General features: G+C 40.2%; 1 protein-coding gene across 3 annotated transcripts in view; it reads left to right on the forward strand.

Moving 5' to 3' along the window:
- Positions 1-25,582, forward strand: part of fxr1 (FMR1 autosomal homolog 1) — a 74,463-nt gene that overhangs the window by 34,505 nt on the left and 14,376 nt on the right. For all 3 annotated transcript variants that reach the window (XM_085990128.1, XM_085990129.1, XM_085990130.1), the window contains exons 4-13: positions 482-553; positions 1,430-1,578; positions 4,076-4,169; positions 5,088-5,204; positions 8,767-8,937; positions 12,456-12,534; positions 14,226-14,335; positions 17,742-17,828; positions 21,166-21,364; positions 21,942-22,151. In XM_085990128.1, the coding sequence (XP_085846254.1) occupies positions 482-553; positions 1,430-1,578; positions 4,076-4,169; positions 5,088-5,204; positions 8,767-8,937; positions 12,456-12,534; positions 14,226-14,335; positions 17,742-17,828; positions 21,166-21,364; positions 21,942-22,151 (1,288 nt within the window). The remainder of the gene's footprint in view (positions 1-481; positions 554-1,429; positions 1,579-4,075; positions 4,170-5,087; positions 5,205-8,766; positions 8,938-12,455; positions 12,535-14,225; positions 14,336-17,741; positions 17,829-21,165; positions 21,365-21,941; positions 22,152-25,582) is intronic.

The raw sequence follows: 25,582 nt of genomic DNA on the forward strand, positions 1-25,582 counted from the left end.
GTTGAATTTTAAAAATGGAGATCTAAATTAGTTCATCATAAATGCTCCCGAAATGTGATGTGGATCATTTAAAAACTTGCGCAAACAGATTTTTACATTTAACTTAAAAATAAAAATCTATGTAGGGAAATGTCAGTGCTGCATTTACCATTAAATCTCTAACTGCATCAGTGTATAGTTTCAATCTCATGTTTCCATTCTTCTGGCAGCTGAGTGTGATAAGCCATAAATGTGAGAAATATGGGCAATTTTTTGATGTCCATTGCAGCAAGCCAAGAGTGGAGACTGATATGCCATTCACTAGTGCTTTGTTTAAGTCTGGGTTCCTTGAATGAACTTCAGTTGTACCACTGCACTATACCATTTCACACACAGTAGTTTTTGAGTGAATATATAATCTGTCATAATTAAAATGTTTGCTTGGATCATTAACTCTTTTTAAAAATTACTTTGCTTTATTCTTTTTACCCCTGCCTCCCAGGTTTATTCCAGAGCAAATGAGCAAGAGCCCTGTGGATGGTGGCTTGCCAAGGTTCGGATGATGAAAGGAGATGTAAGTTAAGAATATTTGAGATGATGGAATAAGATAATTGGGTTGTAAAATGTTTTTTAATAATTGGACTGCAAATTAGATGTTAGTACTGTAGTTATGTTTTATAAATGAGTGAAGAGAGTACTGCATGCAGTTATGAACACCCCATTAAAGAAGGCATTAAAGCCATAGAGATTGTACAGTTAGATTCACCAGGATAATGCCAGGGATGGGAAACTATAGTTATAAGGAGAGGCATGAGATACTAGGACAATTTCCACTGGAGCAGAGAAGGCCAAGAGAAAATTTAATAAAGGTTTTTCAAATTATGAAGCATTTTGATAGTGAATTAGGAAAGACTTATTTTCTTTTGGTTGGGAAGTCGGTGACGGGTTATCAATTTAAAATGGTAACTGTCATTGAGGAGAGAGGTTAGGAGAAATTTGTTTTACACAGAGGGTTGTTGGACTGGTTTGCTGCAGGGATTGGTTGAACCAGATCATTACATCTTTTAATAGAAAATTGGATGAAATATTTGAAGCACTTCTATGGTAGGCTATTTGCATGAAGACATTTTCTTTAAAAACTTAAATTTGCATTGCATTGTACAGATTAACCCCAAAGTTTCTATGCTTTCAACAAATGTCAAGTGTCTTTGAGGGCTATAAAATCTTAAGCATTTGATCTGTCTTAGTTTTGTTTAATATTTAATGAGCCAGCCAATTTTGTTTAATATTTAACCATCTGGCCTTGTTGCATTTGTATGCACTAAACATTTCTGGCGAGAGTATGTTCTAGGGCTTTTACTTTTAGGTCAGCTGAATTACTATTTTTTTTTAAAGAAGTGATTGTGCATTTTTAAATACAAATGTATCAGAGTTTGACTTTTTTTTGCAGTTTTATGTAATCGAATATGCTGCCTGTGATGCAACGTACAATGAAATTGTTACTTTTGAGCGATTACGGCCTATGAACCCAAACAAGGCAATTACAAAGAACACCTTCTTCAAATGCACGGTTGACGTTCCTGATGATTTAAAAGAAGCGTAAGTTGAAAAGTGATGCATGCTTAAAATATGTAGCTTCCTTTTTCTTCACAATGTTGTTGGAGCTGCAGACAGCCCAATTCTTTAGCATTTTCATTGCCAGTATTCCAGAATATAGGCAAGAAACACTTTGCAGCTGATCAAATTAAGCACATGTCAACCAATCACTGAATTAAAATGCCCTTGCATTATACTCTGCATTTGCTTCCTGCAGATGAATTGTAATTCAAACTTGTACACTTGCAACATTAAATCTTAGGTGAAATAACGGAGAGGGTTGAAGACAGTAGTGCAGTTGTTGTTGTGTATATGGACTTTCAAAAGGCGATTGATAAAGTGCCACATAATAGACTTGGTAGCAAAAGTGAAGCCCATGCAATTAAAAGGGCAGTGACAGCGTGGGCACACAATTGGCTGAGAGAGTAGTGGTGAACGGTTGTTTTTCAGACTGGAGGGAATATATAATACTAAAAGAAGTAGCCATGCATTGGTTGTCATCTTCCAAAATTCTATAGATTATGGAACAGTTCCTGTAGGTTGGAGGGTGGCAAATGTAACCCCACTATTTAAAAAAGGAGGGAAGAGAGAAAATAGGGAACTACAGACCGGTTAGCCTAACCTCAGCAGTAGGGAAAATGCTAGAGTCTATTATAAAGGATGTGATAATAGGACACTTAGAAAATATCAATGGGATTATACAAAGTCAACATGGATTTATAAAAGGGAAATCGTGTTTGACAAACCTACTGGAGTCTTTTGAGGATGTAACTGGTAATAGATAAGGGAGAACCAGTGGATGCTCCTGTTTTGCTATGTTTCTATGTGTCCCCAGGGATCTGTATTAGGACCACTGCTTTTATTGATCTATATTCATGACCTGCACTTGCGTATAGGGGGGAAATCATTTCGAAGTTTACAGATGACACAAAACTTGGAAATGTAGTCACCAGTGAAGAGGATAGTAGCTGACTTCAGGAGGACATGGACAGACACATTTCAGATGAAATTTAATGCAGAAGTGATGCATTTTGGAAGGAAGAACAAGGAGAGCCAATACAAACTAAATGGTACAATTTTAAAGTAGGTGCATTAACAGAGACCTGGGAGTTCATATACACAAATTTTAGGTGGCAGGACAAGTTGATGATGCTTTATAAATAGAGGTATAGAGTACAAATGCAAGGAAGTTATGCTAAACCTTTATAAATCACTGGTTAGGCCTCAGCTAGCGTATTATGTCCATATTTTAGGAAGGATGTCAAGGCCTTTAAAAGGGTACAGAGGAGATTTACTAGAAAGATACTAGGGATGAGGGACTTTAGTTATGTGGAGAGAGGCTGGGATTGTTCTTAGAGCAGAGACGGTTAAGAGGAGATTTAATAGAGGTGTTCAAAATTAAGAGTTTTTATAGAATAAATGAGCTGTTTCCGCTGGCAGGAGGGTTGATAACCAGAGAACACAAGATTTAAGATAATTGACAAAAAAACCAGAGGGAAGATGAGAATTTTATTTATGCAGTGAATTATGATCTGGAATGCACAGCCTGAAAGGGTGATGGAAGTAGATTCAGTAGTAACTTTCAAAAGGGAATCCGATGTATACTTGAAAAGGATTTTCAGAAGACCTTTGATAAAGTCCCACATGAGTGGTTAGTGTGCAGAATTAAAGCACATGGGATTGGGGGTAATATACTGCCATGGATTGAAAATTGGTTAACAGACAGGAAACAGAGTAGGAATAAATGGGTCTTTTTCAGGATGGCAGGCGGTGACTAGTGGGGTACCGCAGGGATCAGTGCTTGGGCCCCAGCTCTTCACAATGTATCAATAATTTGGATGAGGGAACCAAATGTAATATTTCCAAGTTTGCTGACAACACAAAACTAGGTGGGGTTGTGAGGAGGATGCAAAGAGGCTTCAAGGCAATTTAGACAAGTTGAGTGAGTGGGCAAATACATGGCAGATGCAGTATAATGTGGATAAATGTGAAGTTATCCACTTAGATAGGAAAAAAACAAAGGCAGAGTATTATTTAAATAGTGATAGATTGGGAAATGTTGATGTGCAGACTGCAGAGGGACCTGGGTGTCCTTGTACACTAGTCACTGAAAGCAAACATGCAGGTGCAGCAAGCAGTTAGGAAGGCAAATGGTATGTTGGCCTTCATTGCAAGAGGATTTGAGTATGGGCAAAGAGTGGGAGACATGGATAATTCTTCCAAAGAGCTGGCACAGGCACAATGGGCTGAGTTGCCTCCTTCTGTCCTGTCTGATTCTATGATCCAGCATCAAAATATTATTTTCAAGAAGGTTTTGCCATCATTACTCCTTTAAGTCAAATTATTCTGATTGTATCACAATTTTCATATTTTGGTTTATAAAACATAGCTCTTGGTTTTGGAAAATGTTTATTTTTAGCTCGTCTGTGTTGCTTGTTTTCATTGCTGATTGCAGGAATATATCATGGATTTAACGCTGTTCATTTTTTTTCTCATCCAGCTGTGCACATGAAAATGCGCATAAAGATTTTAAGAAGGCAACTGAAGCAGACTGCATTTTCTATAGCGCTGACACTGGTCAGTTGTTGGTTTTGGTAAGCACTGAAGACATGTTCAGATTTAATTCTCAAAAAATGGATTTTTACTATCGTTATGTGGCTTTGGTGAAACCTCACCTTGGAGTACTGTGAACAGTTTTCGTCTCCTTACCCAAGGAAGGATGTACTTGCCTTCGCAGGGGTGCAACGAAGGTTCACTAGATTGATTCCTGGGATGAGAGGGATGTCCTATGAGGAGAGATTGAGTAGATTGGGCCTATACTCTCTGGAGTTTAGAAGAATGAGAAGTGATCTCTTTAAAACATATATAAAATTCTTGGAGGGCTTGACAAGGGTAGATGTGGAGAAGCTGTTTCCCTTGGCTGGAGAGCCTAGAACTAGGTCATAGCCTTAGAATAAGGGGTTGGCCATTTAGGACTGAGATGAGAAATTTCTTCATTCAGAGGGTTGCGAGTCTTTAGAATTCTCTATTCCAGAGAGCTGTGGATGCTCAGTCATTGAGTATATTGAAGACTGTGATTGATAGATTCTTGGCCACTACGGGAATCAAGGGATATGGGGATACGGCAGGGAAGTGGAGTTGATGTAGAAGTTCAGCCATGATCTTATTGAATGGCAGAGTAGGCTCGAGGGGCCGCATGGTCTTGTCCTGCTCCTATTTCTTATGTTCTTACTGAGATGTTGCCTGTTGCAGGTGTGCAACCGTGGCAATTTAATAAATAGTTTTGCTTTCAAACAAAATATGATAAATGGGCAAATGAGCAGGAGATACGTATTGCCCGACTAGAAGGGCAACTCTTGTAGCTAAATGCACACTAATGTTTATAGTGGAAGTGTCTGACTTGGAATGCGCTGATAAGAGGCTGCAAGTAGGGGAATGGATTGCTGGAATTTGTTTCAGTGAAAATTGGTTTTATGCAAAAGGTATAGATTAAAATGTTTTTTTTAATCTAGTCTACCAAAGAGGCCACCGTGAAGAGAGTTAGCATTCTTAGTGATATGCATTTGCGTAGCATTCGTACAAAGCTCATGCTTGTGTCCAGGAATGAAGAGGCGACAAAACATTTGGAGGTAAACAAAAATATTGTTCCATTTAACTTTATTTTCAAGGACCGAACATGACTTGTTAATCAATGGTATTTTTTCCCCCCAGAGATGAAGGATGAAAAGTACTTTTAATAAAAGGCAATGAGGACAATTTTTTAAAAGCCATGATTGAAATGAGAGAAAATTAATTTTTGTTTGTGCCAGATCGAATGCCGAAGACATGCCTGTAAAGAGCAAGCTTGATAAGAGTCATAGATGATCAAAACATTACTGAATTTTTAAACATTTTAATCTCTGCAGCCTTTCTGATTATTATTTGTGGGATCCTTGATTCTGCAAGAAAAATAAACTGAGGTATTAAGAAAGACAATTGATATTAGAGGAAGTATTAAAAGATGGAGACTTGGAGAGTAGTCTTGAGGATTTAATTTTTCTGTGATTTGTAATGCACGAGAGAAAATTAGCTTGGTACTTGACAGCTGAATGTCTTAACAAAGTGGAGGATATTTGGTAGCATTATTCAGAACTTACTGATGAGGAGGAGATCGTTTTGAAGAGCCGAAGCTTCACTTAGAAGTTGTATGCAAGTTAGCGTGCTGCCTGTAATTGTAAAAATATTGGAGGAATCATAACTGAAACATAGCACTAATTAAGTGTATTAAACAAAGATAAATCAGAGATTATGTCTCACGAACTTGGTATTTTCTTTTTTGAGGATGTAACTAATGCAAATAATTAAGTGCATTTTGCCTTTAATAAACAAAGGACTTCAACAGAGGCTGTTGGCAATATTCGCTTATGTTATTGGAGAGATAAAGTAGCTCAGAAATGTGTATAATTGGTAGGAAATTGTAGTGTAATTTAATATTTTCTCATTTATGCAACTTCCACAGAGGGGCTATATATCGGCATCCCACTGTCTCAAGAAAATTGCACCCTGAGCAACAATTTCTTGCTAAAAATGGGTAAAATCATACCTGCAGTGTGTAATATAAGAATAATCAGTAAAGCTGGGGAACAGCAACTAATGGCATTTCTTTGGTACCTGTCCTTGGACCTCTACTTTTCAAAATCTGCATAAGCTACCTATATTGGGATTAAAAAGAAAAATTCTAAATTGAAAGATTTTATTGAGGGTCAAAGAATGCAGCTATAAATGAATTCAAATCTGAAGAGGATCACCAGTTAAATTAATTGGTAAATAGTAAGAGTTGAGTTTTTTTCTTCAAGAATTGCAAGTAAGAGGAGAAATAATTCTGGTCAAAAAGGAGTAGAATTCATTGAGGAAAACTAATGGAGAGCAAATAAAAAAACCATGATGATGCAAATTATATTTTCTTATTCTGCTGATCAGTTCTTCAATTGTTACGCCAAGAAGTTCTGGGAAAGGGGAATCCTGCTTAAGTTACATGGTGTTTTGACTTTGAAAGTAAGAAACTAGTGGCAAAGAGGAAGAGGGCTATACATACAGCCTAAAGCAAAGTGCAATTTATCGAGTAACTCAATTGCAAACTTACAGTATACACTGCAGCAGTTTATTCCATATGTTGATTCATTTGCATTTCCCCCAAAAATGGACAGATTGCTGAATCAGCTGTGAATAAACGATTATAGGCTTGGCAGTAAGGCATAATGCAGATGTAAAAGTTGTACAAAGGGATTAGTGTGTTGTATCAATGTTTTCCCCCTAGTTCTACTGTTAGTGAGGATTTGATTGCAGAGAAAAACTGAATAGTCAGTTATGCTAGTTCATATTAAAAACCTGTACTGACATTTGTACTACAGGAAACTCTCGTTTAAACGGCACCTAAATATTCGGAATTCTCTATTAACCGGCAAAATTCTCACTCCGAAAACAACACCTCAATAACCGGCAATGTTGCCAAGTCCGAGTCTCCTGCGGTGGCCGAGTTAGTCAGTGGGGGTAGTTCTTCAAACTGCCACTACTCAGCTTCTTGGTGCTGTCGGGAGTCGGAACACCTCAATACCCCTGTAACAGGAGTCTGACTCTCCCGCGCTGCCGGTAGTCTCTTCTGATCCGCCATTTTACAGGGGTACTGTGTGTCTCCCACGCTGCTGGTAGTCATTGCATTGCATTACCCTCAACTGGCAGTACTGTACTTAATCAAGCATCTTCCACCATCCATTTAACACCACATTCTATAGGTGAGTACCCAATTACTGTATACTGCACATTTCTTGACTTTTTTATTTTTCTTCGTTAAAAATAGCCTCAGTAGATAACCCTCTCCGTCATCCGGGATTTCTGATCAACCGGCAACGTGCCGGATACCAAAGAGTTTCCTTCATTTAAGTTGACTACCTTTATTTTGCAAATTTGCAAGTATTTGAATTTCTTTCCTTGGAACACTTCAGTTTGAGTGCATAGAATTGACTGCTAAGACCTGTACACCTTGGAAATTCAAGAAGTTTAGAATGATTTTTTGTTCTATTGGGCTATTAATCCTGCCATTAAGAGGATTGGTGGTATTTTGAGACCATCACCAGTGCCAGGTTATATTGGTAGCCCGCGGGTGCTTCACAGTTGATTGGTGAGGTGTTCCTGCTCCACTTACCCACCACACACTCGATCTCTGTGGCGAGAAATTTGTCTTACTCAGCGTACAATTGATTGTAGTGCAATGTAATGGCAATCCCCAGCGAAGGGCTGCAATGACATCAACAAGCTGTCTAAGCAGCTGATCACAACGAAGAATTCTCAGACAGCAAACCAGGAAATGAAAAGCTGCTTTTATCCCCACTTTTTAAAAATGTTAGAGAGCATAATAAAGATTGGGACTTTATCATGGGGGTAAGGTAAAAGCTGAAATATCACGAAAGTTTTAAAAAATTGTAATTTTTATCATAATGGAGAAATTTGACACTCCACAAATATAAAAATTAGTTTTTCAGGGCCATAACATTTGCTTAGCAGTCAATACGCTGTTAAAACCCCAGTTACACCTATTCCAACAAGGCTTAAAATTTAATGGTGTTTAATGGCTATTAGCACGGAAAAGCCCAAATTTCTGTCTGTTTGACTGATTGCCGGGGGGGGTGCGGGAGATGTTTGAGTACACAATTACTGTATAGTGAATGACTGATCGCAACTTGAGGATTTCCGCTTTTAGATGCATATGCGCTAAATCCTGACGTTGCGGTCAGTTTCAGTTTGCCGTCATTCCCCACCGCAAAATCTGGGCCATTGAACTCTCATCCACCCCTTCCATGGCATTGATACAATGTGTACAATGCTACTATGTTAAATTAGAGATTCAAGATTTTTATATCTTTTTGCATCGTGTAAATGGTGTTTCATTGTTGGAAATTTTAATTGCTTTTATCAGCAAATGTAATTGCTACCAATAGAATCATTAGTATTCAAGCTTACCTTTTTAAATGAAAGCCACAAACCATGCTTTACATGCAAAATTAGTGCTTTTTAAAAAAAAAAAAAAAAATCTTTTTAAAAAGCAAAATCCTCATTTAAACCATTTTCTGTTCACTGTTTATACCATGGCCGACAAAAATGCTTGGTCTGCAATCAGCTGAAATAATTACAGCTCTTGTGATTTTTAACTACCAGAGTACCAAGCAGCTAGCAGCTGCATTCCAAGAGGAATTCACTGTCAGAGACGATCTTATGGGTCTAGCAATCGGAACCCATGGTTCCAATATCCAGCAAGCAAGAAAGGTTTCTGGTGTCACAGCAATTGAACTTGATGAAGAAACTGGCACATTCAGGATTTATGGAGAGGTAAGCTCGCAGGCACATTTTATTAAATCTTTAGATTTCTTTAACACTTTGACAGCAAACAAAGTGATGAGCATGAAAAAATATTTACCATTATTTCTCCAAAGAATTTTAAATGAAAGTGTCCAGGAACATTGATATAAAATAACAGAAAATGCTGGAAAAACTCAGCAGGCCAGGGCAGCATCCGTGGAGAGAGAAACTGAGTTAACGTTTCGGGTCGAAGACCCTTCGTCAGAACTGGCCAGTTCTGGCGAAGGGTCTTCGACCTGAAACGTTAACTCCGTTTCTCTCTCCACGGATGCTGCCTGGCCTGCTGAGTTTTTCCAGCGTTTTCCTGTTGTTATTTTGGATTTCCAGCATCCGCAGTATTTTGCTATCGTCGTAGCAACATTGATATAAATATGTGTTGCAGTTTTATGGCATCTTGAATTAATTACTTTCTGATTTGGTTTGGGTAAAGAGTACTTTTGTCTGTAACTGTATTGTTCCATATACACTGAAAATGATCTCCACTTCAAGTGCCTCATCTTTTCATTACTCTTTCTCCATCTACACAAGACACTAGATATAAACTGTCTTTCTGGTTTGATGGCAAAGTAAGAATTTTGTGGGAAGTTCTCAAATCAGCATTAAACATTTTTCCAATAGCTTTATCTCCTGAAGCAATAACTTTGTTCTTTGGTATGGTTGAGCACTTCATCCAAGTAGGACATTTTTCACACATGAGCTTAAACAGTTAATGTCAGTGGAGTTGCCTAATAGCCAGGAGTGGAAACTCTTTCATTCCCTTCTCCCCCAGGCCATTTGTAGTACTTTGCAAGAGTTTGCTATGCTTTGTGTACTATAAACCTTGTAAGATGACTGAGAAAACCTTTTTAAGGCAGACTACCTGCACAGCTACAATTCTATACAATTCCTCTTGAACTGTTTAGTTAACTGTCTTTGCCACGTCTTGAGACAGTTTCTGGTTTCAGTGACATTTCAAGTCATTCACGTTGCTTGGCCAATTACCTTTGAACCTAGGTCTGCTTGATACTGAGTCCAAGTTCCTTTATTTGGAAAAAGAGGTCTATCAAGGAAGAAGTGTTCTCCGTGAATGTGGCAATGCAACTGGTATAGTTTTCCAGTTATGTCAACTTCCCCTTTGGAAAGCTGTGGGAATATGACTTTTATGCTCTTGGGTGTCACAAGTCAAGCAACTTTGTTCCAGTGGGTGGTAGCAGCTAACAGTTGTTATCTTCTAGATGCTGGAGCCCAGAATGTACCCGAAGCACTTTAAATCCTTGGTGAAGATTTCTACCATAGCTTGAGTTCGCTGCTTATAAAAATACCTTAAAAGAAAATTAAAACTTCCATTTGTATAGTGCCTTTAACATAGAAAAACATCCGAAGGTGCTTCACAGAAGTAAAAACAGATTTTAAAAGGGACTTCTGTGTTTTTTGGAAAGACTTTGTCTCCAGTTTTTTTGCTAGAAATTTCCACACAGTCTGTTTTTGGACATAACTTCCACTGTTACAGAACCAGTATTCTTAAATCCTGCAGCAACACTCCAGTTCAACACTCTTTAGCACAGAGCAGAACGCTTGATCAGTACCCTTGCCACTGAACTCTGTATGCACCCCTTCCACAACCAGCACACTGGCTGCAGTATGTATTTTCTACTGTGTGCACTGCAGCAACTCGCCAAGCTTACTTCGACAGCACCTCCCAGCCCTGTGATAGCTAACGCACAAGAACATCAAGATCGTGGGAACACCATCACCAACTTCCCCTCCGAGTCATACACCATTCTGACTTGTATGCATACTGCTGTTCCTTCATCATAGCTGGGTTTAAAATCGTGTAATTCCCTACCTAACACCATCAGCACAAGAACTGCAGTGTTTCATGAAGGCCTAAGCTTTGCCAGTGTCATCTGCATCACAATAACAAATGTATTAAAATTTGATGCACATAATGTGGGTTGAGAGATGAACCAATAGTCTACATCTTGTGTCAGCTTAAACCCTTATTGGATAAAATCAAATGGTACTGAGAAAAACTAATACCCACCACTAGAATTCAGTAGATATTCTAAACAAAGTTTAGCCCCAAACTGAGTGCTAAATTGGAAACCCATTCTATTACTACTGAAAAGTACATCTAAAGTGCTGACTGTCATTGCAGGGACTTGTGCCCATATGGATTTCTGTGGTAATTAAAAATATATCCACGTAGAAGTTCTAACTATATGCAGTGTTCATATCTTCTGGCTTTTATCATTAAATCAGGCTTCTTAAAATGGTGGAATTGAAATGAATAAGGTGCTATGATGAGTCATGATGTGCTGCACTGTGCTTCTCATTTTGCAATATCAGTAGTTCTCAATAAAAGATAATTAGGGGCTATTATATTGAGAAATAAAGCCGTAAAGTCACTGAGTCTGACTGCAGCAGAATTGGGCAAGAAGTCATGCACCAAAAGCCACAATTTCAAACGGGCAAAACTGTCATCTTTGAGATACTCAGAAAACTAATGAAAGTAAGTTGAGGACTTGGAGCCTTGGAGATTGCTGGAAGAAAACTGAGCCAGTCTTTTTATTTAAAAAAAAAAAAGACTTTTCCTGTCTGGTTTAAACATGGCCTAGATTTTTTAAACTGTCTGGTTAATAAACAATATTGCCAGGTGAGCTGGTGTCTACCTTTGTTTTAATTTACAGGCTATGGTCTGGAATTGCATCTCAAACATAAAACTAATGAAGCTTAAAAGGGTGGTAAATCTAGGAATGGTGAGCATTATTCCTCTTCAAAGTGTTCACAAAGTTCTCTAGAGCTGCCTGATCCAGGAGAAAATCACTGCTGGACCAGTACAATCATATAGTTGACTGGTGGAGGGATTTTCTGCAGGAGTTTGCTGACTCAGGATTGATTGTTGGCCAGCTTAAAGTGCGAGCTTCCATTAAAATCAATAGAGCAGATCCAGGACAAATGCAGTCCACCATTTTATCTGTATAATTGGAGCAGCACTGGGGGTAGTGGACCTGTGAAATATTGGAAAAATGTATTTCCCAGACTTCTCCCATTATCTTTCTATCAACAGACACTGACTTAGTTCTGCATAAATTAATAACCACAATAGGAACTTTATATTGTGTGTGATTATTAATGCTGCCCTGTTTTTGTCCTAAATTTATGATGTGCCAAAATGCCTTGCATGCGTGACGTCAATGCATGCTTGACAAATGGCACACATAAAATAGCAAATATTTTTATATTAAATTCTTTATCCAATTAAAAGAATATTCTAGAATGAGGCCTTACAAGCACTAAAAGTAGTCCATCAGTATTTTGTGTTCGCACCCTTGATTGCGAACAAGAGCTGAAACTTGAAGTTTCTTTGAGATTTCTAGGGGACAATATCTATATAAAAACTGGAGGAAAAAATATCGATGAAGATGCAGACAAACACAATTGGTCATCTTGCATACAGTATTTAATGGTCAGTGCAACATATGAACAGCTTAATCTGTCTTTTTCAGACTGAAGAGGCAGTCGAGAAAGCTAGAAGTTATCTTGAGTTTGTAGAGGATTCAGTTCAAGTTCCCAGGGATTTAGTAGGTAAGTAGTGCACATAGCAATTAAAAATGGACATCAGTACGGTATGAATGGTGTCAAAATAGCTAAGATGTCTAGGGGTTTTAGTTAACTCTGCATTCAACATGTAAAATCACTGCAGAGCACCAATTAAGAAAGCAAATGGAATGCTAAATTATTTTAACCTGAACCGTAGAGTGCATGCCTGAGTGTGCCATGCTCTGCATAGAGCTCTCGTCAAGTACTGTGTTCAATTCTGGTCACCAAGACAAAAATCTTGGAAGTTGTTCAGGGAAAAGCCATGAGACTAATCCTTGGTGTCAGACAACTAAGATATGAAAAATGACTGTAGAAACTTGGGCTTTTCAGCCTAGAAAGATGACTTGGTTAGTGATCTTAGACGCATATATAAGATAGTAAAGATATAGAATAAGTAGATCCAAGCACTATTTCAAATTAAATTGTGACAGTAGGCTATGAGACATGGGTTTGAATTAGTAAAAGGAAAATTTAGAACTGATGTCTGGAAGTTACTCAGGCACACAGTGATCAACATGTGAGATTGACTTCTGCTGGGGTAGTAGAGATGTTAACCGCTGGATGCCATGATGGGGGACAGTAAGACCTTTCGGGATGGATGAGTTAAAGTGGGTGGAATGGCCTTCCTCATCATTATATTGCAATTTTGAAGTTTAATGCTGAATTGCAATCAATGTACAGCACTAGTTTAGGATACCTCTCTTACTTGGTTCACAACACAATGTTTCAACCGGTTTTAATTTGAGAAAATTGTTTTTCTGACTATTCCCTTAATCCCTAGAAATGATCATGGAAGATAACTATATGTTTGATTTGCCCCTATTACTCTAAGAATATGCATGACTGGAAAAGGTCAATTTGGTCCATTTGGCCACCCCCAAAGTTCCAGAAACAGAATACAGGAAACTCTTTGGTATCCGGCACCAACGGGACCGGGATAGTGCTGGTTGATTAAAAATTCCGGATAACGGAGAGGGTTATCTACCGAGGCTATTTTTAACAAACAAAAATAAAAAAATCAAGCAATGTGCAGTAAACAGTAATTGGGTACTCACCTACAGAATGTTGTGTTAAATGGATGGTGGAAGATGCTTGATTAAGTACAGTACTGCCAGTTGAGGGTAATCCATAACTCTTTAATTACTTAACAGTAAAACAAAACTTATACAGTAAACGACTGTATACAGCGCGGGAGAGTCAGACTCCTGTTATTGAGGTGTTCGGACTTCCGACAACGCCAAGAAGCCGAGTAGTGGCAGTTTGGAGAACTACCCCCACTGACCAACTCGGCCACCGCAGGAGACTCTGACTCGGCAACATTTCCGGTTATTGAGGTGTTGTTTTCGGAGTATGAATTTTGCCGGTTAATAGAGAATTCCGGATATTTAGGTGCCGTTTAAACAAGAGTTTCCTGTGTATAGGTTGATGAAGGTTAGTGGACACTTGGGAGCAAACAGTTTAGGTAGAACTCTTCCTTTCATGAATCAGAACAGTGGGCTATGGACAATGCTCCTTATGATGCCACATTGAAGCGTGAAGACCACTGAGAACCCCCCCCCCCCCCCCCCCCAATTGTTTCTTTAATTTGGCTTTTGCGTGTGTTAACAGTTAATGGTTTATATTTCAAGTATTTCATTGAAAATGAAATTGCTCATGCTTTCTCATTTTTATTGCAGGAAAAGTTATTGGCAAAAATGGTAAGGTTATTCAGGAGATAGTGGATAAATCAGGAGTAGTTAGAGTGCGAATTGAAGGTGATAATGACAGCAGGCAACCCAGAGAAGAGGTAATCCATTGAAGTGTGTTCATACATGTTTTCATACAGCACTCTGTTGTAATGCTATTAGAAGCCTCATTCTCATTGTACTTTGATTCTGACTGGAAATCCAACCACCTTTTTCTTTTAATTGAATTGATTTCTCCCTCTTGTGAAGTAAATGGTGAGGATGGAACAATAAAATCTCAAAGCTTTGTTCTCCTAGTGTAATTCCATGATGCTCTCAAAAGTAAATTTAATCTGAAAATGGGTATAAAATTCAATTTACTTTTGATCAAAGCAAGTGGGATGAAGGGAAATTTGTTAGTGCATTATCTGTTTATCTTTGCATCTGTGAACACAATCTAACCACTTAAATTTAAACAGCACCATATTTTAACCAAAGTGTTTCCCTTTAAAAATTGAGTTCCTTTTAAGGTGGATAATTGGGCCCTGTTTTTCAGTTTCTGAAATATCCTCCAATTTAAAAACTTGTTTAATTTTTGCAGTATTGATTACAGAAATGCTATGGATTTATAGCACATTTAAAGAAATAGTTTCCTTGTCAAACCGTCTGAGATGGGGCATAAATTTCAACTGCTGGCCGCTTATTTCTCGCTTGAAGAATGGGCAGCTAACAGTTGAAAATCGGGGCCCCATTCATTCTCGAGGCCCACCTGGTGCAGCCTAAACAGTAGTCGAGTAAGGGACTGCTGGATTCTGCTCAGAAAATTGCCCAGAATATTTCTGATTTCTTTTTTGGTGGCCCTAGGAGGAGCAGAAGTGCTCCTCCTGGGTCCCCCAAAAAACTCCGGCCTGCTGCCGGCCAGTTTGAGTCCCCCAGGCTCAACCTGCAGGCCAGGTGTGCATGAAAGCTGGCTGATTTCTCACCCTCTCGGAACTGGCAAGTTTCACTGGGGTGTCTGCAACTCACCAGCCGCATGTTAATGAGGCCCAGGCCTCAAAATGTCTTGGACCTCACACCGCACAAACAGGTGGGCAGAGCGGCTGACTTCGCATTTGTTTTGGTGGCTACTTGAAAAATGTTCCCACGGTATTCTAAGTAAAAGGAACTGAATGATTGCTTCGCTTATGGGCTGTGTTCCAACAGCCCTGCTCGCTTCAGTACCTGTTTTTCTGTATAACAGTAAAACAATTGAATGAAGGAACTGGTGGATTATTGTGATTAAGGCGCTTCAATAACTGGTAAACATGGCTTTGCAGTAAACCAACCCAGTACCACAGTATCAGTTTGGCTCTGTCAGCCCCATTCTAAGACTTAAGTAAATCATCCAGGCTGACACTTAATTGCAGTACAGAATGAGCACTGTAATGTCTGAAGGTGCCGACTTTCAGTTGAGATGTTCAACTGGGACCATGTGTGCCTGTTCAGGTGGGTGTAAAAGATCCCATGGCATTATTCACAGAAGAGCAGGGGACTTCTATGCCCTGACCGTCAGTTATCCTTCAACAATGATCACCAAAACAGATGAACTGATTATTTATCTCATTGCTGTTTGTGAGAGCCTACTGTGTGCAATGTGACTGCTGCATTTACCTATACAACTGTGACCACACTTCAAAAGTTATTAATTGGTTGTGAAGTGCTTTGGGATGTCCTGAAGACCTGAACAGTGCTACATAAATGCAAGTTTTATTTATCTATCTTCGTGGTCATTAGTGAACTTTCTTCACATTTCAAATTAATATCTTATCAGCATTTTAAGCTCATTTTGTGGTCTGGATGAAGACAAGCTTGAAGGAATGACCACTTTATGTAACAACAGCAACTTGCATTTATATAGTGCCTTTAACGTAGAAAAATGTCCCAAGGCGCTTCATAGATGGGCGATCAGACAAAAATGGGTGCCGAGCCAGTGAAGGAGATATTAGGCGAGGTGACTAAAAGGTTTTTAGGGAGTGCCAGAGGGGTGACTTAAAAAGTGTTTTTTTAAGGAGGGCCGTAAAGGAAGAGAGGGAGTTGGAGAGGTTTAGGGTTGGCGAGCTTTAGCCCTCGATGACTGAAGGCACGGCTTCTGATGGTGGGGCAGAGAGTGGGGGAGGCATAAGATGCTAGAGTCGGAGGAATGCGAGTTCTCAGGGTTGTAGAGCTGGAGGAGGTTACAGAGCTAGGAAGGGGCAAGGCCATGGTGAGATTTAAGCACCAGGATGAAACTTTTAAATTTGAAGTGTTGCAGGACCAGCATCCAATGCAAGTCGGCAAACACGAGCGTGATGGGTGAGTGGGACTTAAAGATAGGAAACCCGCAGCAGTGTTTTGGATATGTTGGTTTATAAAGGGTGAAGGGTGGGAGGTCAGTCAGGCGAGCATTGGAATAATCGAGTCTGGAGATGGCAATGGCATCGATGAGGGTTTCAGGAGCAGATGGTTCGAGGTGGAGATGTTAGTAGGCAGTCCTTGTGATGGACTTGGAAGCTCAGTTCTTGGTCAAATTGGACGCCAACTTTATGAACAGTCTGGTTCAGCTTGTGGCAGTGACGGTGAGGGGTATGGAATTGGTGGTGAGGGTACGGAGTTTGTGGCAGGCACCGAAAACAATGGGATCCGTCTTCCCAATGTTTAAGTGGAGGAAATTGTGGCTCATGCAGGACTGGATGTTGGACAAGCAGTCTGACAACTCGGGCAATGGAGGGGTTGGGAGAGGTAGAGCTGGGTATCATCAACGTGTATGGGATAGCTGACCAAGTGTTTGAATAATAGTCACCAAGGAGCAAGAGGTAGACGAGAAAGGAGGCAGGAAGGGAAACCATTGCTGGGGATGCTCTGGCTACGATTTGATAGGTAAGAGTGGAACCAAGTGAGTGCAGTCCTACTGAGCAATACAGTTCAGGAGAGGCATTGGAGGAGGGTTGACCGTGTCAAGGACTGCAGAGTTCGAGATGGTGAGGAGGGATATTGCACCATATTCATAGAGCATGTCATTTGTGACTTTCATTAGGGTTCTTTCAGTGCTGTAGCAGGGACAGAACCCTGATTAGAGAGATTAAAATATAGAGTTGCAGGAGAGAAGGGAATGGATTTGGGAGGCGACAATACATTCAAGGACTTTGGAGAGCAAATGGGGCAGTAGTTTACAAGGATCTTGAGTTATTTTTTTTTAAGGAGGGGGATGACATGGTGGTTCTGAAAGGGATGGGTACAGTACCTGAGAAGAGGGAACCGTTTACAATGTCAGCTAGTGTGGGGCAGGAAGGGAAATTGGGTAGTCAGGTTCATGGGAATGCGGTCAAGGGAGCAGGAGATGGATCTCACGGACAAGGTGAGGGTCACAACAAACCTAGATTAACTACAACAGGAGTAACTTTGATTTGAAAATGTAGGTATACTTTATTTAGGTGTAAAACCTTTGTTTTATTGTTGTTTGAAAGGTAGCACTAATGGTGGTTTTAATTTTTTTTCTAAAAATTTCTGTAGGGAATGGTCCCTTTCACTTTTGTTGGAACAAAGGAAAGCATTGGAAATGTGCAGGTTCTTTTGGAGTACCATATTTCTTACCTGAAGGTGCGTATGTTTATCTTCCCTGTATTAACAGCTAGAGTGGAGTTAGCGTGAAACACTTCGTCATTGCAAATACAGTTAAGTAAATTTGAGAAAAGTTACTGGAATAAACATCTGTTTGAAATGGTACTCCACTTAGATTGTTGAAAACTAGATACAGGAAACTTTGTGTTATCCGGAGGTTAACTGTCCGGAATGCTCGAGCCACCGGCAAAAATCAGGTGCCGTTTTCGTTAGGTTTTTTTTTCTCGTTGCTTTTTTCCTCAACAGTCAAGGTCTGCTGAAGCTGTTGCTAAGCTACAGAGACGCTTGGACTGTTTAGAAGCTGTTGCTACAGGGTTTGTTGACCGATACGGAGCTCAGAAGCTTCCGTATCTTTCAACATTAGTGCTGGAGTGTCCGGCAGTTTTGAGGGAACGGCAACAGCTCTTTCCCGTCGGTGCCGGATAGCACAAAGTTTCCTGTAATAGTGCTATGTTGTGCTATCAATAGGTTATATCAGCTGCAGAGATCGCCATTACTTTGCTGTTGGAGCTGTAACAAGATTGCCTTGGTTGTAGCTTCTGCAGTCTTGCTGGCTAAAATGGTGTCCCAGCTTAATTGCAACAGCATATGGGAAGTGAATGGCCTCTTGCTATAAAGGAAATACTGCTGCTATGCTGCTTGACTCACTTTCTCAATCTGCTTTTGAGGATTTTTCTTAAAAAAGTTCGAGCTAAAAATCCTAAGTAGTGGAGTTTGCGATGGGTGTGCTGCAGTATCCGTACAACACCCTATTCAAAGCTCTTGGTAATGATGCTTGCATTTGGGCTAAGTATAGAACAGCAGTACAAAAGCAAAATACTGCGGATGCTGGAACTCTGAAATAAAAACGGAAAATGCTGGAAATACTCAGCAGGTCAGGCAGCATCTGTGGAGAGAGAAACAGTTTAGACAGAGTTTAGAATAGCAGGTTTGGAGCTGTGGGATACAGTAATTACAGACTTAACTCAGAGGCTTACAAGGTAAGTAGATTGTATGCTTTCAGTGTTGAGTTGGAAGTGCTTGTAAGTTAAAGTATTTTCCCCATATCTTATTGGTTCCAAGTCAGAAATTGAAGTTCTATACACACTTGTTTAATGCACAGTTTTGCAGTTAAAAAGTTTAGTCAAATGACTTCCCCAAACCAGCACCAAATAGTGTGTCTTACCTGACCCAGCCCTACTGCAAAGCTTTGATCAAGGGAGACAAACCCAACAAGCATGCACTGGAGGCACCACGTCGTAGGGTGCTTTACTTGAAAAAGACAGCAAAAAAGAAACCAATGAAGTGCAAGACCACCACTAATAAGTGGATAAGATCAACGAGTTGTGTCTGTGGTGCGTTGGATCGGAGAGGAGGATAGGCCCGATGATTCTTCTAGTCCTTTTGATGGACACGTGTGGCCCGGAGCATCTGATTAAAAGCTTATAGGTATCTGCTTGGGCTCAGTTTAGGAGCCGGCCTAAAGTCAGTAGCGAGACTGAGTTAGATCACTGGCTCCATGGTAGCATTTTGCCATTTAAGAAGTGAGTGAGCATGTGTCAAGGATCAACTTTAGATTGAGAATTAGTGCAGAAGTGTCTTTGTTTTTGGCATTTCAAGGAGAATAGTAAAAGTTGTAAACACACTATTTGTAGTAAGTACTGTTCATTTACCTGTTTAATGTGAAATAAATTTGTTTGTCTGTGTTTACAGCCTGTGTCTTTGTTTATTTCTAATCCACGTACCAAAACAAGGTCATGTGGCAGCATCTGTATTCTAGCAAGCTGCGAGAGTGGCAAGGACTCGGTTTCATTTCTGAGCCTCATTACACACCCCGGTTTATAGGGGACTTGAGGTCTGCTTATGGGAGTGGGCAGTGATGCTGAATCCAAATAGTGATCTAGCATAACATTCCCAAACTGTAACACCACAAGGCTGTCCTGCCCTCCCTCCCTCCACCACCACCCCCCCACCTTATTTGCAGATTTGTATTCATCATGGAACTACTTGACAAAAAACAAGTACATACATGGGATCAACATAGCAGGCAAACAAGGTTATGCATTCCTTTACGCTTCAGACTTGTCTTTTAATGATTGCTTCTCCATCCCAAGCAGATATTTTAGCTATTAAACACAGACCGAAGCTATGCCACTAGGAATGTCAAGATGAACCTAGCTATCTACAAATGGCTTGTGAGAGTTTACATACCTAAAGTTCAAATCTTGAACATAACCTCATTTAAAGACCTCTCTAAAGATGTGCCATTGGTTGCCTCTTCTATTATCTGTATTAGTGAATATGTTGTTCGGATTACCTTGTCTATTTTTATTACTTGCAAGTAAGATCATAATTTTAACTGCACCAGATAAATCTTAATGAATTCCTCTGAAATAGAAAGAAAAGGTGCCTTTTGTATTAGTTATAATGCTACCATGGGATCTTGAGATGCTTCCTTGTTTGTGTCTTTTTTAATTGCTTTCTTGGGAGAGGGGCTGCTGTTCCTCAAATTGCATTTGACACATACTGGTCTTTGAAACCTGAGTTTGAGATAGTTCTGATCATTGAAATTGTAACTGTTGTACTGCACGGACACATGTAGAATAGCGTTTGAGCATTATCGATGTCAACAAACGGGCCATCAATCTAGGATAAAGTGTAGTTCTGTTATGTGTTTACACTAGGGCTTACTGTAAAATCTCCATATGCTTTTTGGATTTTTTTCCACTACCAGTTTATAAATAAATATGGCAACGTTTCCCCCCAATAACGTGCATAATCAAGTTGTTGTTTAATACCCAAGTTTTTTTATGCTGCAAAGGAACATTTCCTCCAGAAATATTCTGTAAAACAAAATGCATTTTGGGGGTTGCTCCTTGTGCTTCCTACAGCATGCAGTGTTTCTTGTAGGTTTGCAAATTATGTTGATTCCCTGAACTTTGTGTCATTATTAATTCACAATATTTAAAAAGTGGACTGAAATTATAATTTATTGTTAAATATTTAAGTTTTCACCAGGTTAGATGTTTTATTCTGGTTCAAGTAAATTAGCTACCCAGTAGACCTACTGTGGCGTTGTTCATGATGTGAGAACAAACATTGTTTTCTATGGAAACTATTCCTCCTATTCTGGGCAGAACAAGAAATGGCACTCTCCCCATTAGACACTTTGCCCTCCTCCCACCTTCCTTCTCCTTCCTCTGGTCCCCCATAGCAACTACAGCCTTCATAAGTGGTTTATTATCATGATTAGTACCAATCAAAAATGGCATGATGGTTTTCTCAGTTGGTGAAGGACAGTGATCTTTCTAATTTGCCTTGTATTTACTTGTGTTAGGAAGTCGAGCAGCTGAGAATGGACCGGTTGCAAATTGATGAACAGCTACGGCAGATTGGTATGGGGTATAGGCCAGTGACAAGTCGGCCAGAGAAAGATAAGGGCTATATCACTGATGAGAGTACTGCTTCCTCACTTCATGGTAGCAGGTCCTATCGTGGCCGTGGTCGTCGAGGTCCAAATTATACCTCTGGTTACGGTAATTTTAATTTCTCTTTTTCTTCCATGTTGATTTTACCTAAGTTACTTCACCTGACTAATATACAAACAGATGATTATGGAGTAGGAAAAGGGTTGTTTATATATAGTGTAAAACTAGTTTACATCCTGAGGAAAGCTAAGGAAGTAATCGCAGAGTCTGTTCATACAATTTCTATACATGATTCACTGTTCTTCCATGCTGTTTCTCTCTAATGGTGATATTCAGTTCAACATTTTTAGCTAACCCTTCACCCCTCAATCTGCCTTTCTAAAATTGAATGTTTCTGTTGAACTCATTGTCTCCATCATAAATCTAACAAGCCCAACATATTTTTGTCAATGCCAAGGTTTTCTCTGGCAGATCCTCTGTCACTGCCTGGTCTTTGCTTAATACCAAATCCAATAATGCCCCTGTTCACATGGGTTCCTTGACAAGCTGTTTAATGTAACATTCCAATATTCTGTCCCGGATCATGTTTTGAAGTGTTATTGGGCAACAGAATAATTGTTATATGGACTCAAATTTATTTGAGCTTGTTCACAACTGCAGTTTATTATATTTATTAATTGCACAGGTACAAATTCAGAATTGTCAAATGCTTCGGAAACTGAATCTGAACGAAGGGATGAATTAAGTGATTGGTCATTGGCTGCTGAAGATGATCGTGATACAAGAGCACATCGTGATAGTCGAAGGCGGCCTGGAGCAGGGAGAGGGCGGGGTGGAGGACAATCCAACAGAGGTCGTGGGGGACCACGAGGTGGAAACTCATCAATTAGCTCAGGTAAGTTTTGTAAACATGTTTTTAATCCAGTACAGTCTGAAAATAGTGCTTTGTATTGCAGTTATACTGCAACCATTACTGCATTTTTGACAGTGACACAAATGATCGGCTGTGGTTATACAGCACAATCAGGTCAATGTTGAATGGGGAAAAGGCAGTGGTTTGCACGTGTATATTTAGAAGCACATGTGGAATGCAGCTCAGCAGCCTGGAGGTGCTGGTAAGTTTTCCAATGAAGGAAAAGTGCTGGTGTAATAGTTCTTTTCAATTCCTAAATGGCAGTAAAGTGACTTGAGATAACTTACCAAAGTTTAGAAAATCCAGGGGGTGCACCGCCTACAGTTAAACTACAGTTGGCGCATGCTGCTACTGTTGTGGGATTACGATGTCACACCTTGCATCAGTAATAAATCAGAAGGATCATTGCACGGGCACAATTCATGGGCATTTTAGACAGAGTGTCTAGACATAGATATTTTAGACAGAATTTGTCTGCTTGGCAAAGGATCAACATCTTAAGTTGTTGTGGCATAAAGGACTTGTACCTTGTGACTTAAGATGTGTAGTATAGATGGGTGTTCCTGTACACTTTCTGCTGTGTCTGTTACTATCCTCTTCACCGTTTACTACTTTTTCTGAGTTTTGTGTCATCTGCAAACTTTGAAATTGTGCCCTATATACCCAAGTCCAGGTCATTAATGTACATCAAAAAAAGCAGTGATCCTAATACCGACCCCTGGGGGTATACTTTATCCAGTCTGGAAAAATAACCACTACTCTTTGCCTCTTAGCCAATTTCGTATCCACCTTGCCACTGCTAATTTAATCCCATGGGCTTCAATTTTGCTAACAAGTCTATTATGTGGTACTTTATCAAATGCCTGTTGAAAGTCCATCTATAAATGGCATTTTTTAAATCAAGATTATTAAAAGGTTAAGCATGAACTTGTTTTTTTTTTGAACAGGAGTTGTGTGAAATACTGTGTATTTTACATAGGTACAGTGAAACCTGTAAATTAGGAACACATAAGGAACTTCTTTCTTTGCAGGCATCCTTATTTTCAAAATGGTAATTGTATGTACGGTAAACCAGAAAAGCCAAATATTCCAGGATTGGCTGTATCTGCTGCAGCGTTCCTTTCTTTGCTCTCACCTGGGATCGTGCCTAATTCTGGAGCCCTGCCAGCAGGATGTGATTTCAGTTCATTTGTGTGTTTGTTGGGTTTCCTACTTCATTGCCATCCCAGTGTCATTTGCCATCCCAGTGTCATTTTCCATCGAGGGAGAGCTGTCCTGATCATGGGATCTGCTAAGTTGGCAGCCTGCACAGGGCAAGTTGGCTGCTGTAGGGCCGAAATGCCTGGCAGATCCCAGCCAAATTGGAGGGAGCGGGGAGAGAAATTAATGGATTTTGTGGTCAACAGCATATGCTGCTGACCTTGAAGAAAGCTGCCCACAAAGATTTAGCGGGCACTGTGGTGTCGATTTCCCCAGTTCCGACGTGACATTTAATATGGTGCTATCTATAGAGGATCTGTGGCGTCCAGGAACAGTGAAATCATCAAGCAGGCTGAGCAGCCAATCGGATTGAAGACTTCTCACAGACAGCAAACCAGGAAGTAAAAAGCATTGCTTATCATTCACTTTTTAATCATTTTACAGAAAGTGAAATAAAGATTGGCACATATACATGGAATTAAGGTAGAAGCTGAACTATCATAAACTTTAGAAAATACATAAAAATTAATTTTTATGATTTTAAAAATCTATGCAATTTTTATTATGGAATGGAGGAAATGACACTCTACACTTAGGAAAAATTAGTTTTTCAGGGCCAGAGAGGTTGTTCAGTAATTATGACTTAGTATACCGTTAAAAACTCAGTTACACTTGAAACAAGGCTTAACCTTTCAATGGTTTTTACAGTGAGAATAGTGTGTAAAAAGTTGAAGTTCACATCAAATCACTGATTCTGTGTTGATTGCATTTGTGAAGACTGCAACAGCGCACTCTGTGGAGGAGCAGGGTATCACTAACAGCAACTTCCGGATTTCCGTGTTTTAACTGCGCAAGTGTGGACGCCGGAAGTTGCTGTCAGTTCTACACAGTAATGACGGCGAACGCTGGCAGTTTCGCCGTCATTTATATACGCAAATTCCAGGCCAGTATCCTGCAGACCTCTGTCTGGGACCCCCCTCCCTCTGAACTGCAGCTGCTAATGTTTGAAGAGTTGAAGTGTTGTGGGGTGGATATGGGGCTGTTAACAGCTCATCATTACCTGACATACTGGTGAAGTAGGGTTTCCAACTCTGGTTGCAGGCACTCCTGGAGGTATGATCATGTGACGCCATGATTTCTGCCTCTTTCCTCCCCGCCCCCCTCGATTTCAGGGTTCCCGGCTTTGGGTAATGGAGATCTGTTTACCTAGCATCCATAGCGGCTGTGATACCCCTCCATCCCTGGGATAGAGCCATGCAAGCATTGAATCCCAGAGAGAATTTATCTCTGGGATTGAATGCTTGCACGGCTCTATCCCAGGGATGGAGGGGTATCACTGCCACTATGGATGCTAGGTAAAGAGATCTCCATTACACACACACTTTTTTTTCACCCACTGCTGGCAGATGCAATATAACGTGGATAAATGTGAGGTGTTATCCACTTTGGTGGCAAAAACAGGAAGGCAGATTATTATCTGAATGGCAATAGATTGGGAGAAGGGGAAGTGCAACGAGATCTGGGTGTCCTTGTGCACCAGTCGCTGAAGGTAAGCATGCAGGTGCAGCAGGCGGTTAAGAAGGCAAATGGTATGTTGGCCTTCGTAGCGAGAGGGTTTGAGTACAGGAACAAGGATGTCTTGCTCTAGTTGTACAGGGCCTTGGTGAGACCACATCTTGAGTATTGTGTGCGGTTTTGGTCGCCTTATCTGAGGAAGGATGTTCTTGCCGTGGAAGGAGTTCAGCGAAGATTCACCAGGCTGATACCTGGGATGGCAGGAATGACGTATGAGGAGAGATTGGGTCGATTGGGCTTGTACTCTCTGGAGTTTAGAAGAATGAGAGGGGATCTCATTGAAACTTATAAAATTCTGACAGGACTGGACAGACTAGATGCAGGAAGGATGTTCCTGATGGTCGGGGAGTCCAGAACCAGGGGTCACAGTCTAAGGATAAGGGGTAGGCCATTTAGGACAGAAATGAGGAGGAATTTCTTCACCCAGAGAGTGGTGAACCTGTGGAATTCTCTACCACAGAAGGCAGTAGAGGCCAATTCATTAAATATATTCAAGAAGGAGTTGGATATATTTCTTAAGGCTAAAGGGATCAAGGGGTATGGGGAGAAAGCAGGGACCGGGTACTGAATTTGGATGATCAGCCATGATCTCATTGAATGTCGGAGCAGGCTCGAGGGGCCGAATGGGCTACTCCTCC

This window comes from Somniosus microcephalus, chromosome 6 (genome assembly GCF_052327205.1).
Source record: "Somniosus microcephalus isolate GS21.2 chromosome 6, FLI_Smic_1.0, whole genome shotgun sequence".
NCBI lineage: Eukaryota > Metazoa > Chordata > Chondrichthyes > Squaliformes > Somniosidae > Somniosus > Somniosus microcephalus.